The 17,357-nt window shown below is 48.7% G+C and overlaps 6 protein-coding genes across 6 annotated transcripts; 3 read left to right on the top strand and 3 right to left on the bottom strand.

Annotated features, from left to right (window-relative positions):
- Positions 1 to 46: 46 nt before the first annotated feature.
- Positions 47 to 1,379, top strand: CONPUDRAFT_48717 (kinase-like protein; the record flags this gene model as incomplete). The annotated part of the gene is made up of 8 exons (XM_007765905.1): positions 47 to 130; positions 181 to 240; positions 299 to 368; positions 430 to 578; positions 630 to 729; positions 780 to 914; positions 964 to 1,134; positions 1,186 to 1,379. The coding sequence occupies 8 exons, from the start codon at positions 47 to 49 to the stop codon at positions 1,377 to 1,379; spliced, it is 963 nt and encodes a 320-aa protein (XP_007764095.1).
- A 1,175-nt stretch (positions 1,380 to 2,554) lies between these two features.
- On the bottom strand, positions 2,555 to 3,945 carry CONPUDRAFT_79761 (GTP-binding nuclear protein). Its single transcript, XM_007766083.1, has 7 exons — positions 3,809 to 3,945; positions 3,628 to 3,665; positions 3,527 to 3,563; positions 3,193 to 3,452; positions 3,009 to 3,136; positions 2,860 to 2,959; positions 2,555 to 2,805 (listed from the first exon to the last, which is right to left on the bottom strand). Exons 1-7 carry the CDS (start codon positions 3,855 to 3,857, stop codon positions 2,764 to 2,766), a joined length of 654 nt encoding a protein of 217 aa, XP_007764273.1. The 5' UTR covers positions 3,858 to 3,945; the 3' UTR covers positions 2,555 to 2,763.
- A 590-nt stretch (positions 3,946 to 4,535) lies between these two features.
- CONPUDRAFT_97710 (MFS general substrate transporter) lies at positions 4,536 to 7,496 on the bottom strand. Its single transcript, XM_007766484.1, has 20 exons — positions 7,316 to 7,496; positions 7,181 to 7,254; positions 7,067 to 7,128; positions 6,974 to 7,014; positions 6,790 to 6,923; positions 6,693 to 6,740; positions 6,621 to 6,645; positions 6,540 to 6,568; positions 6,468 to 6,485; positions 6,244 to 6,413; positions 6,076 to 6,191; positions 5,961 to 6,021; positions 5,901 to 5,907; positions 5,827 to 5,849; positions 5,745 to 5,778; positions 5,533 to 5,688; positions 5,422 to 5,479; positions 5,296 to 5,372; positions 5,094 to 5,244; positions 4,536 to 5,039 (listed from the first exon to the last, which is right to left on the bottom strand). The coding sequence occupies exons 1-20, from the start codon at positions 7,469 to 7,471 to the stop codon at positions 4,719 to 4,721; spliced, it is 1,761 nt and encodes a 586-aa protein (XP_007764674.1). The 5' UTR covers positions 7,472 to 7,496; the 3' UTR covers positions 4,536 to 4,718.
- A 1,016-nt stretch (positions 7,497 to 8,512) lies between these two features.
- On the top strand, positions 8,513 to 12,199 carry CONPUDRAFT_49249 (WD40 repeat-like protein; the record flags this gene model as incomplete). The annotated part of the gene is made up of 15 exons (XM_007765953.1): positions 8,513 to 8,783; positions 8,842 to 8,942; positions 8,995 to 9,115; positions 9,173 to 9,308; positions 9,358 to 9,584; positions 9,641 to 9,819; positions 9,871 to 10,057; positions 10,108 to 10,343; positions 10,389 to 10,622; positions 10,679 to 10,873; positions 10,922 to 11,109; positions 11,248 to 11,364; positions 11,419 to 11,554; positions 11,613 to 11,835; positions 11,877 to 12,199. 15 exons carry the CDS (start codon positions 8,513 to 8,515, stop codon positions 12,197 to 12,199), a joined length of 2,874 nt encoding a protein of 957 aa, XP_007764143.1.
- Positions 12,200 to 12,375: 176 nt separating this feature from the next.
- On the top strand, positions 12,376 to 16,411 carry CONPUDRAFT_48490 (uncharacterized protein; the record flags this gene model as incomplete). The annotated part of the gene is made up of 14 exons (XM_007765896.1): positions 12,376 to 12,934; positions 12,966 to 13,417; positions 13,467 to 14,011; positions 14,061 to 14,151; positions 14,210 to 14,393; positions 14,454 to 14,777; positions 14,833 to 14,906; positions 14,956 to 15,050; positions 15,113 to 15,201; positions 15,247 to 15,410; positions 15,461 to 15,535; positions 15,586 to 15,712; positions 15,763 to 15,823; positions 15,880 to 16,411. 14 exons carry the CDS (start codon positions 12,376 to 12,378, stop codon positions 16,409 to 16,411), a joined length of 3,372 nt encoding a protein of 1,123 aa, XP_007764086.1.
- Positions 16,412 to 16,885: 474 nt separating this feature from the next.
- Positions 16,886 to 17,186, bottom strand: CONPUDRAFT_48163 (uncharacterized protein; the record flags this gene model as incomplete). Its single annotated transcript, XM_007765872.1, has 2 exons — positions 16,886 to 17,005; positions 17,073 to 17,186. 2 exons carry the CDS (start codon positions 17,184 to 17,186, stop codon positions 16,886 to 16,888), a joined length of 234 nt encoding a protein of 77 aa, XP_007764062.1.
- Between the last annotated feature and the right edge of the window lie 171 nt (positions 17,187 to 17,357).

Raw genomic sequence — 17,357 nt, 5'->3', positions numbered from 1 at the left:
CACTCCGCGCCGTCCTGCCTTCCTTTGGACTCCTCTGTCAGTCCCCATGTCTTCTCACCACACAGGCACGGGCAACCTCGTTGGTGTCCACTACCGCGTTGGCAAGAAAATTGGTGAAGGCTCTTTTGGCGTCATATTTGAAGGTAGCTCTTTTCCCCTCTGCCTCTTTCCCCACTACAGTCCTTATGGACCTTCAAAGGGACGAATTTGCTCAACTCGACCACCGTTGCCATCAAATTCGTTCGTTGTCAACCTACGACTCTGGTCTGCACTGCACTCTAAAACCCATCCTTTATAGGAACCACGGAAGGCAGAGGCGCCTCAGCTGCGCGATGAATGTCGTTCCTATCGTATCCTAGCCGGCTGCTGTTAGTACATTTCAGTCTCAATTCTGGTATCCCGCTCATTGCTCATAACTCCTTCCTACAGCCGGCATCCCTCAAATCTACCATTTTGGGCAGGAAGGACTCCATAACATCCTCGTCATAGATCTTCTTGGGCCCAGTCTCGAGGACCTCTTCGATATGTGCGGGCGCAAGTTCTCTATCAAAACCGTCTGCATGGCCGCTCGGCAGATGGTAATGTCATCCTTGTGGTTCCAGCATGCCGTTCTTTGACCTCCTCTCCAGATCTTGCGCGTGCAAACAATTCATGAGAAGAACCTTATTTATCGAGACATCAAGCCCGACAACTTTTTGATTGGTCGACCCGGTACTAAGACATCTAATGGTGCGATATTCCCCCGCATATGCCACCGAAGCTGCTGAAGCGAGTTTCAGTCATTCACGTTGTTGACTTTGGAATGGCGAAGCAATATCGTGACCCGAAGACAAAGCAACACATTCCTTATCGCGAGCGAAAGAGTTTAAGTGGTACCGCACGTTACATGAGTATCAACACCCATCTTGGCCGCGGTATGTTCGTTATTCAGACAAGTATCAACTCGGTCCTGACAACTAATAGAGCAATCTCGACGAGACGACCTAGAAGCTCTTGGTCATGTCTTTATGTATTTCCTGCGCGGTAGTCTTCCGTGGCAAGGCCTCAAGGCCGCCACAAACAAACAGAAATACGAGAAGATTGGGGAGAAGAAGCAGACCACACCAATCAAGGAGCTGTGCGATGGGTACCCTGGTAAACTATCTTCGCCTCAAAGGATGCATCGGCTTATGTTGCTTTTGATAGAGGAATTCGGGATATATCTTAACTATGTCCGCAAACTAGGGTTTGAAGAAACACCCGACTACGACTTCCTTAGAGACTTGTTTGCCAAAGTGATGAAAAACAACGGTGACATGGATGACGGTGTCTTCGACTGGAACTTGATCAATGGTGAGCTTTCACGTGCAACGACCGGACATCGCTCAAACTTGGAATAGGTGGTAAGGGATGGGAAGCATCTGCAGTTAGTTCCTTACTTCACGTTCAGTATGATCTACTCACAATTTGTGCCAACAGGGTCAATCCCAGGTTCTTGTACAGGCACAAAACACCGGTCTGCCACAGGAGCGCAGAAGGGATGCTGAACGCCCTAACGATTGGAGGAAATCCCAGAATGTCGGTGGCGGGGTTATTCCACCTTCACCGGCTCTCGTTCGCAATGGATCCAAGCAACGTAAAGTGCCCAATGCTTTGACTCCCGGAGGAAGTACTCCTGGCCAAGTCACACCACTCTCTGCTGCAGCACAAGTCAATGTCCCGGTTGCTTCTCCTCAGCATCGCGCCAGTCACATCAGCAACGCTCATAATCCGTATGGCGCACCCGGAGGCCCTGAGCTTACCCAAGATAGTGCCGATGGCCTATATGGCTCCCAACAGCCATATGGGCGAGCTTCACCGATGGTATCCAGCGTTGGCGCCGCGCCGCCTGCCGTCAGTGCTGTGAGGGCTCGTGGAAACGATATCGGCGTGTCTCAAGGTGATGGGCAACACGAGCAAGATGAAGACCTTCACCCCAAATCCTCTCTCTGGAGGATACTCACCTGCCGATGTGGTTGAGCATTTCAACCCCCCCCCCCCTCTCCTTACATTGTTTGTATGCTTTCATCGACACATTCCTTCATGACATCTCCAGATCTGCTAGCATTCGTTACTTTGGTTATACCCTTTCCCTACATTCTCATAATATCCATTTCATCTGGTCATAAGGTTTACATCGAGGGTAGGGTATGTTTCTTCTGTTTCGCTCTACATTACCCCCACTGGATGGCTAACCTTCATTGCAAAGATATATGCAGTTGGACCGTTTTCTGAAATCAAGTTGCATTTACTTTTCGTTACCTATTTTCATGCGGAACTCTGACTAGATAGACTGTTGATCGTCTTGCTAATTCGATGACCATGGATCAAGCTCTGAGCATAGGCTTCAAATCAATGACAGGGTGAATTCTTTTGATGGTACATGAATTTGCCCGACGTGATTGTTAACGCTAAGATCTAAGATCTTAAGATACCATGCAAGCACTGTATCAATTTAAGTGTGATCTGCTTATTCTCGTCATCAGGAAACAGGTATACGCCTTGCTTCCTCAAACTTAGTATAAGCCTCAACATGGGAAGTGACAGTGCGACCAAATGGTTATTAGCATGCCCGGTGTTCCTCGGAGGACAATATTTAGTCTCCAGAGGATAGGTACATCATTTGAATCATGATATGTTCTACACAAATGTAACTGTAATTTCAGAGAACCGTGAAAGCGGGCGGACAGTCAGAACATTGACTATGGAGTGTATCGTGAAGATGGATGAAGGTAAAGGGATAGATTACAGGTCGTCGTCTTCTTCAGGAAGTGGGACGGCTTCCGCCTAAGATTCCGTTCAGTTAGCTATTGCCATGCTGAAAAGAATGGCTCTATGTACCTGAGCAAGCTCCCTCTGATACTGCTCCATCAGTGCCTTATCTACCTCAACTGTCGCAGGAGCAAGGGCGGGTGCAGCAACGAACTCGAGGCCAGGGTTGCTACACGTATGTGGTGAGAAGGGTACAGTGGGATGGAACACGAACGAACCCAACAAGCTTCCTTGCAAGCCAAAGGAAGGGCTTCTCAAAGTTGTAGTTGGACTTGGCAGAAATTTCAAAGTACTGCAAGTTCTTTTTGCGGTGGAACGTGACGGCCCCAGTTTTGACTTTACGCTCCTAAAGCGTATGCAACACCATGAGAATAGTGAAAGCAACAAGTACGGATACCGAACCTTGACGTCGACCTTGTTTCCGCACAGGACGATTGGGATATTTTCACAAACGCGCTCAAGGTCACGGTGCCAGTTGGGGACATTCTTGTAGGTGATCCGGGACGTGACGTCAAACATGATGATACCGCACTGGCCCTGAATGTAGTAGCCATCCCGAAGCCCACCAAACTTCTCCTGACCTGCGGTGTCCCAGACGTTGAAGCAGATGGTGCCGAAGTTGGTGGAGAAAGTCAGAGGATGAACCTCAACACCCAAAGTAGCTGATTTAATGTAAGTCAACCGCGTCAGAGGCAGTCATGAAGCCAATCTAATTATCGAAATCTTCGACGCGTACCAATGTACTTTTTCTCGAATTCACCAGTCAAATGACGCTACGGATAACAATGATCAGAACACGATCGTTGATGAAGGGTATACGGGACGTGTAAAGCTCACCTTGACGAACGTAGTCTTGCCGGTACCACCATCGCCAACTAGAGTGTGTCAATTCAGGACAAGTAGCGGTAGATTTGAGCATGGAATGGAATGGCAAGGCAAGGATCGCGCAATATCGATCAGTGGTGTTCGTATATGCTGTGAGTATAGAAAATCGGGTGATGGACGATGAGCGACGCACCGAGGACGAGCTTGAAGGTAGGAATCGAGTTCTGAGCTTGCTCAGACATAGAAGAAGCTAGAGATTAGGGACTGGAGGTGCCGGACTGGAAGCAACACTGGTCAGACTCTCGCTCGTTCGTGACGGACGAAAATCAAGAGGGTGGCGGATGAGATAAGCGGGCCTTGGCCACTCGGCCCTTTTTGGGCAATTCCATCTCATCATCAACTACTCGCAAACTTTCTTACTTGCTTACAATCTTCTGGGGCCGGCACCGACGCGGGCCTACTCCAACTACTTGTTCCTCTTGTCATGAAACGATGCAGTTTCGCCCGCTGCTTTGATGAAAGTCATGTAACAGTCGAATGCAGTCAGCGATGGGTGTCCTACGAAGCTTTCCCCACAAATAATTAACCACTGCACCTAAGTACCCTCGTCTGAACGCCAAATATTGTGCTGGTCAGTTCTCGGTTCGACTGGTGTCGATGTCCTTTGGCTTTAGTTTCAACATCTTCTTCCGTGGCCTCAAAGCATAGCTCTTCGAAAGGGTATGAACATCGTCCATTCCTACACCCATAGGTGGAGAATGAGAAAATCTATATTCAAATTATGTATCGTGATACACTTGCGGGTCCAAAGTACTGCTAGCATAACGGTTTCGTCGAGGAGGGCATATCAAATATTGGTAGTCGAGTGGCCACCTACTTCAATATTGTTACGATATCTTGTTATATATAGTCCTCTATTTGATATAACTTTGACATTATGCATGTCTCAAGCTTAAACGTCATTGTGCAGTAATAGCACTTCGGTGTACATTGTGAATGGATGCATATGTACTCTGCAATGGAGTCATTGCTTCACCATGAGGTCCCTGATGTAGCCATCTACCATGCGAAGGGTTTGGCAAGCTCGATGATCAGACTCTGTACTATACCTGTTGATCACCTTTCTGTGTCTCCTCTTGTATGCTGTCTTCACCAGTGCGGGTACGCTCTGTTGCGTCGTCACACACGGCATCTGGTGGAAGTGTTTTCGCTTCTTCTGGTTGTGGATCGCTTTCCTGCGTGGGTTGTGCCTTTTCTAAGTCCCCTTTGGCACCCCCGTTCTTGACAATGTTTCGCTTCAGGGAATATGCACGAACAAAGATAATCATGATGAAGCCAACGCCTACAAGTGGCGTGTTGACGATCCATATAGTGCTGATTGCTTTTGTATATGCGTGCATGAGTTCATTTCGCAGCGTGGGGTCCTGTATATAAAGTCGTTAAAGCTATGTCCCACAGGGACGAGAAGGAAGGCTGACACTGATCTGCGGAATAGTCCTAATGCTGTCGTTGAGTCCTGTTGCGGATGTGTCGATAGATGAAATGCCCGGTATTGAGCTTAGACGCTGTTGAAGAACGCTTGAAAGAATCGCTTCTCCGACGGTGATGCCCACGGTACCGCCGAGAGTTCTTCGGCGGGTCAGATACCCGCAGAAACCATAAGGTCATGGTAGCACGCACCGCAAAAACACAAACGCCCCGGTGCTAGTTGCCATGTCTTTGATCGGCATCGCAGCTTGCAATGCGATGAGTGGTGTCTAACCCGACATAAAATTCCGCTGAACACTATGACCATTTGCACCGCACCTGGAAAAGACACCCAATGCCGATAGCCGTAATTAAGGGGTATATTTCTTTCTCAGCGCTGTAAAATCCGTAAGATGGCTGGGAGAGGGATAAAGGAATATTGTAACGCACGTGTTGGAAGTATTATCAAGCATCGTCATAAGACCCCAGCCCAGAGTCATCACACCCCATGCAAACCACATCAAAGGGCGATAGGTTCCAGTACGCGTTACTATCTGGCCCGACAAGGCAGACAGTGCGGCTCCTCCCAAGGAGTAGGAAAGCATTCTGTAACCCCAAAAGTTACAGTTGCACCACGATCAAATCTTGCGCAATGAACTCACCGAATTCCAGAACCTGTTGCTGAAGCGCCAAGCACTAATGGGAATTATGAGCTTTTGATAGTGATTATGTGGACCATCCGACCTTGGTAGTAGAGTGGAAGATAACTACAACATAGATCAGCAAATACATCACTACCGTTATTAACACGAGCATACTAAGATCCTGTCAGCAGATTAGTCATGGTCCGATAAAGAAATGATTTAAAGCTGGCTTACCAGCGAAAAACGTCATCGCGTGGAGGAAAGTTGTTATTAGGATAATACCGGTTGTTCGAGTCTGCAAGGTAGAAAGGTGTGCAGTCTTTATTGGTAATCAGATAAGTATACATACCCTGAAGATTCGAGGAGGTATGATTGGTGAACGTTTCGTAAACAGCTCGTTGATGCCACCAGCAACGAGTAACACAACACCGATCGCCAGCAAAGCAATGGTTTCCGCACTCTTCCCTAAAGCATCAAATAGGCAGCCAGAACCGCGTCGGAGCATTAGCTGACCTACATGTCGTCTCACTAGAATTGAATCCGATGAGGAGACAAACCACGCCCGCGACGATAACGATCAATCCAATAAAATCAAATTCGCGCATATGTTCCTTGAAAGGTCGATGCGGTGTGGGGTTGAGGTTGAGAAAGAAAAATAGAAGGGCTCCCGCAAGCCCCCCTGTCGGCCTATCCATAATTATGTTAGCTTATCATATGTATTCGTCGGTCAGGTCTGCTTACAAATTTATCCAGAAACACCTCAAAGATTCTCAACGACAAGCTCTTAGAACCACAGCGGAATGTTGCACTCACCATCGCCAGGATACATGATCCGTAAAGACCTATAGGGGCCATGAATTCTGATCAAATTATGGTCTGGGAAAGGCAACGTACACCTCCGAGAAGAGGTCCGACAACACTATGTCACAATCAGTCAAAGTGAATCAAGGTTTCCCCGATACGAACCTAGCAATTCCCCATGTTGCACCAATGAATCCTCCATATTTTCCTCGGCTATTGAAGTTCATGAAAGTGGATGAACTCATGAGTGGCACGCACGTACTCTTGTAAGGACACTATATCTGATATAGTAATCTGCACGAGCTGAATAATGCCTCCACCACCAATGCCTTGAACGGCTCGGCAAACAATAAGCCAGGTCATGTTCTGAGCAGCGCCACATAACGCAGACCCAATCTGAAACATTCGTGAGTACATACAATCTTTACCGAATTGGCTGCGCTGACCAAAAATATCACTATACAACTGTACAATATTGGTTTTCGCCCTGAAATCGACGTATGAAGTGCTGTCCAGCAAGAAATGTTAGAAAGCCTTACCTATGAGGTTGGAAAGTTTGCCGTAGAGTGGTCCTAACGCAGCAGACGCCAGCATGTACGCACTAGAGCATGTTATAGCTCGTGAATGTCAAGTCACCCATGAAAAACACATACCTGCCTACCCAGCTATAATTCTGACCGCCACCTAGTTCTCCAACAATGGTTGGGAGCGCTGTAGCAACGATAGTCTTGGAAGACATTAATATTCAAAGCCATTATATCACAACTAGAAGAAATACTATGACACACCTGATCTAATGCAGCTAAGAATGTGCAGCACATCAGACCAAAGAAGACTATGCCGATCTTGTTCTTTGGAAGATGTTGTTCTTCATCCTTCTTCCATGACGAACCAGGATCCTCTTTGGAAGTTGGGACGGTAAGAGTAGGCGCACGGTCAGCCATGATGAAGACTGGGGTAGCCGTAGAAAGTCAAGGGGCAAGGATCCATCGAGGTAGGGCTGGGCTACAAATAGTTGAGTCGCGCTCTCAGCGGTCCGGAGGGGCGTCATGGTGTTATGCAGAGTATGTGTCCGTGCCGAGATGCCAGTCGTCGTATCGCACTCCCATGCGAAACTGACCTGCTCGTTGCGCTGCGGATACCGGCTGATCATAGTCTAATAAGGGAATTCTTAGCAATTTGCCCGCCCAATCTCCCCACGTCAGTCAGCTGGATTGTCATTTCAATTGGTAAGCAAGCTTTGAACAGTTTGTGAGTAGTAAGTACTAACGCGACTCAACGACGTGAGCTAGCTAGGTCGAACGGAGGCCAAGTCCATCCTTGAGTACTTTCAAGTGCGAAAGCAACCAACCCTCGTCTGCAAACAGATAATTGTACTTGTTCTTTAATGATTTGATTTGGTCCGCGGAGTGAGGATCTGAGGCTGGAACTTGTACTGACTCTGCTAAGTATACCATACCTGAGCTGGAGAGCACTGCAATAGTGCAGCATCGCGATAATCGAACGCGAACGCGTCGGCAGTCTCAAAGCAGTCTGTTCCGTGATATGTCATTAAGTTGCCATGATAGCGCGAATCTCGTGGCCCTTTCTGTTGTCGTGTACGGTACTACTGCACAGCAGTACCCGGGCCATATGAAGGGTTTGATCAAGCTGGTCCATGTGATGACCGAACTTGTACGGGATGGTACCGAGGGGTGGATCGCGGGAGGTCACGACGGGGGGGAGAGATCTAGAGAAGATTTGTATGTGTATACCATTAAACAAATAAGAACAAGCCGCTGTCGCGGCGCCTATAGCGTTCATGTGTACGTAGGAAGCTTAAGGTAAAGTAGCTAGGTGTTGTACGATCACGACGAAGTCTCCGATATTTGACGCGAGTGTCGTGCCTGGATCACGTGACTTGCTTTCAGGTGCGCATACCGGCTTGATGAGATTTTTGTTCAGTATCAACAGTAGTGTCGAAGAAGACCTTCTGATCGCGCCTAATGACTGCTCATGAAGATGCACGGATAGCTAGCCTACCACGCAAAAAACAACGTATCGAATCTCGCGCTATTGCGTCCTCATCCTCGTCACAAGAACGTCACCTATTCGTTCCGTTCCGTGCCCTCGGTCTTGTAACAAACCATGTACCTTTCCACCTACAAGCGCGCTCGTACAAAGGGGCGACTGATGGTCCCAAAGTTCACATCCTTACATGTCTTGGACGGTCATGGGCTCTATGGGAAGGGAGCAAGATGTCTCTCCTGTTCGTCGGTATGTATTCGTGCCTCTGACATTAGCGGTTTAGTTGGCTCATTTCTCTTTATGTCAGGACCCGAGGCCTCTGAGCCTCTTTCTTGTGTGTTGATGGACGGAGATGCAGTATGGGCTACCTCGGGTTCTCAAGTAATAAAATACGCTCGGGGTAAAGAGGTCGGCTACAATCCGTTGTTTCTTGCACAGTATATCTTATCATTTTCGTCAGGTTTTTAGACTCTCCAATCCCCTGGGAATGCCATTGGGGCCAATCACAATGTTTGGCTCGCAATGCCTAGCCTTGACAGAGGATGGTAGTCGACTTGTTATCTGGGGGGTTGATGCCGATGGTCAGTCATCTTAGCCACCGTATTATTAATGTATATACTCACATAGTTCTCCTGCAGGCCCTACTTTTACTGCGGCATTGAGCTTTGACAATGGATTTACGGCGACATTGATGCTTCATCCTGCAACCTACTTGAATAAGATTCTTGTGGCCAGTCGCGAGGGTGAGCTGCAGCTATGGAACACACGAACACAGTATGTAATCACGTTCCTCCTTTCATAGAGAATTCTGACGTTACTTCAGAACATGCATCCACAAGTTCGCAAGCTCATCACTCCTTGCGTCCTCTTTGGCTACCCCTAGCGCACCTATGAATCCAATTACCGCACTCGTCCAGTCCCCAGCGATCGACGTTGTCGCAATCGCATTCAGTTCTGGCGAAATCTCTGTATATGATATACGGACTGATGAACGGCTAATGAGGTTGTATATGGATGGTGGCCGGATTACGTCCTTGTCTTTCCGAGATGGTTTGTGCCAGTATAAAACTTTGAAGGTTTACTCACGGCGTAGCATCGTTGCTTAGATGGTCATCCCGTACTCTGCTCCGCGTCTTCCTCTGGGTCTATTGTACTTTGGGACCTCAACTCCGGTGGTCGTCTCATGCATGTTGTTCGAGGTGCCCATGAAAGTGCTGTATGCTCAATAGCATGGGTTCCAGGGCAGCCTCTTTTGATCAGCTCTGGAGATGACAATAGTGTGAAGGTTGGATGTTTGCAGATTCATGGTGTCTTGTGTGTTGACTTGGAGAAACAGCAATGGTTATTTGATTCTCCCACTGCTGCTCCTCGCCTTCTCAAGTATCGGTCAGGGCATCAATCCCCTCCTCATCTCATCCGCTACTATGGCGAGGACGGCAAGCAGCTCCTATCCGCTTCCTCTGACCGAAGTCTGCGATATACCTCCGTCGTGAGAGACTCGAGGTCTTTCGAGCTATCTCAAGGTAAAAACTCATACGACACATCGCACGCTTTGATGTATGACTTTCTTCAGGCTCTTTGGCCAAAAAATCGTCAGCACTTTCCAAACCACTACAGTCTTTCAAGTTCCCTTCCATCGCGGCGATTTCATATTCCACAACTCGGGCAAAAGACTGGGACGACGTTCTTACGGCACATACGGATGAATCACTCGCACGGACTTGGTCGATTCAAAACAAGAAAGTGGGTAAACATAAGTTCCAGCAGCACGATGGATCAAAACGCAAATCCGCGAGCCCAGGAGTGAAGGTACTCAATCTCTTGCTGTAACATGTATGTCCTGACCTTTATTAGGCTGTCTGTGTCACAGCATGCGGCAACTTTGGAATCACAGGCACGTCGGGTGGCGGTGTATGTATGTGGAATATGCAGTCAGGCATCCAACGCAGAGTCTTTGAGCCTGCATCTCCTGCCAACAAGTTTGACAAGGGCGACGATCATAAACGGGAAGATACCTGCGTCTCTGGTATCGCGACGGATGCACTCAACCGCCTCGTCATCGTCAGCACTTTGGCTGGGGCAATCAATGTAAGTTACTTGCCTCTGGCTGAGGAGCATGAAAGATAGTAATGATGTTGTCAAAGTTTTTCAACTTCCATACCTCTAACTTGGAGGACACATTGGACCTTTCTTCGTCAATTCTTTTGATATCGCTGCACAGGGATAGCGGCTTGCTAGCAGCTGCATGTGAGGACATGCATGTCAGAATCATTGACATCGAGACCCATCGGGTCGTCAGAGAGCTTTCCTGCGGTTCGCGAGGACGGATCCTTGATATGGTACGGGCGCACTTTTCGGTAAATGTCACGTCGCTGAAAGTAGATTAGTCTTTCTCCCCTGATTGCCGCTGGATCATTGTGTCATCTTTCGATTCGGTAATACGAACATTCGACATCCCTACAGGACAACTCGTCGACGCATTCCGTACCCCGAACATCGCGCCGAGTATAGCATTTTCACCTACCAACGATTTTCTTGCTACCACGCATGCAAATAGCCCAGGGATTTATTTATGGTCTGTGGTCTGACTCCTACTCCCTTTCTAATAAATCATCATCCGATCGCCCGCTACGCGAAGTGCGGCGGCGGATGACGACTTTGTCTGGCTGGGAATGCATTCTACGTCGATCGCTAAGTACGCGCTACTGTACAGGGCAAATCGGGCACAGTATACCGAAGTTTCTCTTCGCTCTATACGAGAAGAAGATGTCGCGGACGTTGATATGCCTGTCATGCAAGGGGCAGGAGACGAAGACGAAGACACAAGTGCGTACATCCAGTTGTCGGTCTCGCATGTATTAATTTTCTCTTTAGCAAATGGGAGTCTTGTTGCTCTTACCATTGCGGAGGAAACGCCCAATGTGTTTTCTACACCACCTCAGCTCGACGGTGATCTCGTAACACTGACCTTGCTCCCCCGGTCGAGGTGGCAAACGCTGCTAAATCTCGATGTCATCCAAGTGAGCCTTTGATACTGCCTAGGCGTCTGTTTCTGTGCCCATTGACCCTTGTGTTTAGCTTCGCAACAAGCCAAGGGAACCTCCGAAAAGGCCAGAACAAGCTCCTTTCTTCTTGCCACCACTTCCTGGTGTTGAGGGAAGATTTGCTGCTGCTGAGAAGACAGATGTCGAAAGGAAGGACCACATGCGCAGATCCGACAGAGACGCTGCGACAAGGTCTGAGAGTGTGTTCCAGAGAAGGCTTGCTCATCTTGTCAGCGACAAGGATGATTGTGAGTTTTGTAGCGAATGCGTTGATGCTATTGACTCATATCGAGGGCAGCGGCGGACTCATTCTTCGATTACATCAAAACTCTTTCTCCCGCCGCAATAGACGTGGAATTGCGTTCGCTGGTCACCTTATCCAGTTTGTGCCAGTTTTTACGAGCGATGCGAAAACGACTTGAGACACGAAGAGATTTTGAGGCGGTGCAAGCGCTGTTAAACGTATTCTTACGGATGCACGCTGAAGTGCTATTGGAAAACGAAGAGACCGAAGAGGAGATGGAGATATTACTGGCAGTACAACGACGAGAAAGCGAGCGAGTTCTCGAGTTGACGGCTTCTTCTATAGGGACGCTCGGTTTCGTCCGAGACGTCATGTAGTGTACTTCGCCTTCTACTCTAGTTGATAGCAGCTGGATAGTACTAGTAGGTACGATCGAGCACTTCGGTATACTGATTCCGTCGGTCCGCACTGAGCACGAGTCGCGGTGCACGACGCGTTGAAAGCTTTGTACACGCTCCTTGAGTATGCCCTGGGCCTGACGAAGACGGAAAACATGTTCTCCTTCCGTCCAACAAGCACCTCATCGCCAGCCAAGTCAACTGCTACCACTCGAAATACCTCCGGCCTACCCTCGCGCTTCAACACGACCAACACGACGGCAGATGCCTCCAGATCTACCGCGACTTCCCTCACCAAATCCGACCTACAGAACCTGTCTCCAGGCGATGTTCAGTTCCTCGATGCCGTAATAGCTCGTATACCCCCCAATGCCACCTCCTTTCTTGCCGGTCTCAAAGCGTATAATGACGAACTGCACGAGCGCGGCTGGGATAGCCAGACTGAGACCGTACATTATGGTAGACTCCTCGAGCTTTGCAAGCTTCGCGGACCCAGCTGGACACACAAATGGAGCTCTGTCAGATCGCAGTATGGCTACAGTGAAAATATGTCTACATTGAGCTCCAGCTCGCAGTCACCCCCTCCTTCCATGACGCGCCGAACGCCCGGCCTCACCGCACTTTCACGCGACGAAGACGATGTTTTCACCTTGCATTCGCACCAAGATGGAGCTCAAATGGAGGATGGGGAAGGCGAGAGTTCAGGATTATGTCGTATTAAGCCGAACCTAACGCAATGCTACAGATACTAGTGTTACTTCACCCACTCCGCGCAAACATAGAACGCACTCTTCGTCAGAACAAACTACAGCCCAAGCTACCGGCCGTTTGTTTGTACCTTGGGATAAAGAGACGAATGCAACAGATATCACTCCAGCGCCATCATTGTCAACCACCCCGCCGTCGTACCGGACAGCTGTTAACCAGCCTAGTTCTCCGCTAACTACGCACAACCATCTCGATGGCAAGATCAAGATGTCCACGTTAATGGACACTCGCTCCCTCTCCCCATCCAAGACGAGCTCCCGCAAGGGCCCTATGGGTTATGCAAGGAGGAGTGACAGCAACATCAACGAAGCTGATGCTTGGAGAAAAATCAAGGAGCAGCGAGACGAAGAGGACGCTGTCAGGTTCTATCAGGATAGGCTGGCAGAGCGATGTTGGGATGTCTGGAGATCGGGGAAGCAGTGGATCCATGTAAGAAGCGCTCTTAACACGACGTTGTGCTTAACATCATTGTTCTCAGACCAGAGACCAGCAAGTAGACGAAGCCCGTAAAAATCTCATCTTGGAAACATACCTTCGGAATTGGCGCAATTCTACCGCTAATGTAATGGACCAACAACACCAAGCGGATAAGACCTACGATACCTCTTGTTTACGAAGAGTACTGCACGTTTGGTCGCTGAGGATTAGACTGAAACGTCAGGCAGCATGGCGAGAAGACATGCGCGCGAAAATGAAAGACATACGCAACAGACGGGAAGCAAAGCAACGGAAAGATGCATGGGCAAGATGGCGTCAGCTGTATTTGTCTCATTTGAATGAATTGCACTTTCAGGAACGACTAGCCCACCGGTTCTTTCGTTGTTGGCAGGGAAAAATGATAGCGCTGGACGCTCTTGATAGCATGGCTGACAATCAGATAGCAAGGCACGAAGGCAGAGTTATACTCAGGGTGTTCGAGCAGTGGAAAAGAGTGCTGTCGGTCAGGGAAGCATCGCAGTTGGTAGTGAAGAAATCACAACTAAGAGTCCTGAGAGAGGGTGTGGATGTGTGGAGAAACCAGCTGTAAGTGAGTGCCGTGCATTGAAAGCATTGATTAACTAAATTTTCGAAGTCACAATCGGCGACTTGCGTCCAATTTTTATGATAAGGTGACTATGAAAAGGGCTATGAAGACCTGGAAAGCCTCCCGAGATCGGATACAGGTGTGTAAGGTTACGTCACGGTTATCAGAGCAAGCACTGATAATGTCCATTGTTGTAGAACCTCGAACGGCGCGCTGACAAACACACCCGTCGACAAGATACCATCCTTGAATGCGCTGTGATGCGGGTGTGGAAAGCTCGCGAACGAGCCAGTCTTCTTGAAAGGGTCAAAGCAATCCGTATACTCAAGTATGCATGGACAACGTGGATCAATGTACTCAGCGCTCAACGAGGTCTGGAAGGTTAGCTGCTCGCCCCTTTTGCGGCCTTTGAATGTTTGATCCCTTGCTTTATTTCATTAGCTGAAGCTATTCAATTCTCGATGCGTGTGTCATCAGCTTGCGCCATTGAATCATTGCGAAGCTGGCGGCAGACATATCAAATATCTCAAAGTCGTCATGCCTTTGCCGTACAACGCCACTCAGCAAGAATACAATCAGACGCGCTTTTCAAGTGGCGAATTATACTTCGATCAAGGCTCAAGCTGGTCAAACAGGCCAAAGTTGCCGATATGTATTTCCTACAGAGACGGGCATTGAAAGCCTGGTACGCGCACCTGCAACAACGGACGAGGGAAAAGAAGGTACAGGACTTCCAACGGATAAAATCTCATGCATCTTTCAACGGTAGGACACTTCAGTTTCTCCCCCGCGTTGTGCAATTTCTAAACTACACATGTAGCGTGGTTGCAAAGGTCACGCGAACAGAGATGGAGAAACCTGGCCGAACAACAGGTTTCACGCCGTGTTTCCCTGGTTCGTTCTCGCCTTGTATGCTTCGCATTCGGCTGACTTAGTTTTGCAGCGGGTGACGAGTGACGCGTTAACGCGATGGACGAACCGGGTAATAGACATCAAGCTACGTGAACTGGATGTCAAACAGCGAACCGAGGTAACCATGTTGATGTTAGTGACAATTCTTGTTGTATCACCATTGGTGGCTCACATCATCCTCCACGCAGGCGAACATTCAAGAAGTGGAAGTTCATTTGCGTAAGGCATTCGGAAGAGCTTAGTTTGATGGAGAGTCACCTTGATATAAAGAGATTAGGTGAGCGCCAATGCTCTGCCTACGGGCCCAACTAACTTTAAGAAGAAAATATGCGTCGCATGTTCCACCGTTGGCTGAGTGCTTCTCGTGCTCGCCTTCGTAAACGGGAGACCATTGCAAAGAGTGAGGAGGAGATGAGACGGCGAAAGATTACCGCAGCTTGGGACAATTGGCAGGATCGTTTCAGAGACCAGAAACTAAAACCTATTGTGAGTATATTCTGACTTGAAACAAAGGCTGAATAACTGAGGCGACGTAGGAATATCAATTGATAGTTCAAAGTCAGAGGAATTTAGTCTTTCGAGCCTTTGGGATCTGGCACTCCAAAACTAAAGTGAGCCCCCGCCGATTGTGACATACACACTCTCATATATAAATTTGCAGTCCTTACCTGCTATTCGTTTCGATGCAACACGAACAAAGGCTAAGTATTGGGAAGTTTGGCGAAACCTCACCCCCGACGTTTCCTTGATCAACAAAGCTCGCGAATGGCACCGAAGGATGGTTCTTTGTAAGCTATTTCTGTCTCCTACTTGATTAGCTTGCTCGAGCTTGCACTAGCTAGAGCGTTGGAAAAGTGGGACGAGCAGTACCGGACAAAACGACAGCTAAAGGAGATAGCGTACGTGATAAGCTTATGCACCTTCCACTAATCACCGACTACTGTTTAATGCTTAGGCGCGCTCGATATTTACGGTTACCGGCTCCTAAGCCGCCTGCTCGAGCAGCATATCCGTCAACGAGCGCGGCAACCCTTATATCCCTTCGGAATCCTTTCCCTCGACGCAATACACATTTGGAGACCGATACGGAAGACTCGGATGCTCCACTACCACCTCGTCCACAACGTAGGCCCACTGTTCCAAGTTTGCGGCCTGGGACTACAAGGATGCTCGTAAGGCCTCGTCCTACGGATGCATTGCGGCCCTCGACAACAACACGCAACTCAAGTCCAGCTCGTTCTGTTGCGGCCCGGTCAACGGTCTCCGCAATGGAGCCGGAGGCAAAGCAGTCGCCTCGCCCTGTTTTGTTCAACAGACGTCGATTGAGCCCTACAAGATCCAAGGCCTCTGGCCACTCAAGACGAGATCCAAGTCCGGCTCCGTCGATGGTTCCGAGCTCGGCAGCAGGCGAACCTGAGCGAAGTCGGCTCTGGCAAGAGCTGAGACAGGTCCAGCGCAGGTCGCAGCCACCCACGGAAAAATCATAATCATCTCTGGAAGCCTAATTTGGTCTATTATTTCGTTTCTTAATGTTATTCACTGTGATCAGTCGTAGATTTCTCATACACTCAAACGGATGTCTGGTTTCTCGTTTTGTGCAGTTATTCCAATATTGTATCCATGGACTCAATCGCCTAGATAGCAAAATGTACAACGAGGATAGTGTGGGATGAGGGTCATTATGATGACAATTTTTGTAGAGCCCACTGGCAGTGCATCAAGTTCACAGTGCTGTCAATGCCCCTCGACGTTACCGTACGTACAACGGGATGTCTAATCCAACTTGACATAAACGAGCGGCACCGTTCTTTATGATTGGGTGTAAGTCACTTGTCAACTAATGGTAGGCAACCGACCCTCTCCTCATGGTTGTAGTACCCTTGTGATGATGTCTAGTAGCTCCTCGTGCAACTAGACATCTTATTCGTCCATCTCATGTCATAAATGCAGCGAATGAGCAATTATGAATTTTGGTAGTATTGCCACCCCACCCAATTCACGATGATGAAATACGCGGTTGTGGGTATCGCAAGGAGAATAAAGTACTTGTAGTGCTTGTCCTGTGCTATCGCGTCCAGGGCCTAGTCGACGACATAGCATTCGTTATGTATGTCGCTTGGAAAGCCTTAGCGGAGCATTTCCACTCACGTATAAGCCAGTCAATGGCAGCACCGCGCTAAAGAGAGTGGCATAGCTAGCGAGGAGGAAAAACAGCACGGAACCAGCAATTATCCCGTAACCTGAGGACTCGGACAATGCCATAGCAGACGCGTCCAAGAACTGGCTATGCGTTTGCAACGAAAGAAAGGAAGAAGTTAGCTGACTCTGATGGCCCGTATAATTGCTTATCATATCTACGTACTGGTTGGTGCTCTAATTCTGGTGTAGGTTTCTTACTGTCTCGTGCGCCTCTCTTGTCCAAGTTGGCGACCC

The sequence above is a fragment of the Coniophora puteana genome, assembly GCF_000271625.1.
Source record: "Coniophora puteana RWD-64-598 SS2 unplaced genomic scaffold CONPUscaffold_2, whole genome shotgun sequence".
Lineage (NCBI taxonomy): Eukaryota > Fungi > Basidiomycota > Agaricomycetes > Boletales > Coniophoraceae > Coniophora > Coniophora puteana.
This window is presented reverse-complemented; position numbering and strand designations above follow the sequence as displayed.

Excerpts from the sequence above, each read along its gene's own strand:
- CONPUDRAFT_79761 (XM_007766083.1), bottom strand. The coding sequence starts at position 3,857 with ATGTCTGAGCAAGCTCAGAACTCGATTCCTACCTTCAAGCTCGTCCTC. Across the intron at positions 3,666-3,808 it reads TACCTTCAAGCTCGTCCTCG|TTGGCGATGGTGGTACCGGC; the intron begins GTGCGTCGCTCA and ends GACACACTCTAG. Across the intron at positions 2,806-2,859 it reads ATCAGAGGGAGCTTGCTCAG|GCGGAAGCCGTCCCACTTCC; the intron begins GTACATAGAGCC and ends ACGGAATCTTAG.
- CONPUDRAFT_97710 (XM_007766484.1), bottom strand. The coding sequence starts at position 7,471 with ATGGCTGACCGTGCGCCTACTCTTACCGTCCCAACTTCCAAAGAGGAT. Across the intron at positions 7,015-7,066 it reads CAAACTTTCCAACCTCATAG|GGCGAAAACCAATATTGTAC; the intron begins GTAAGGCTTTCT and ends CGTCGATTTCAG. Across the intron at positions 5,245-5,295 it reads GGGGCGTTTGTGTTTTTGCG|AACTCTCGGCGGTACCGTGG; the intron begins GTGCGTGCTACC and ends GACCCGCCGAAG.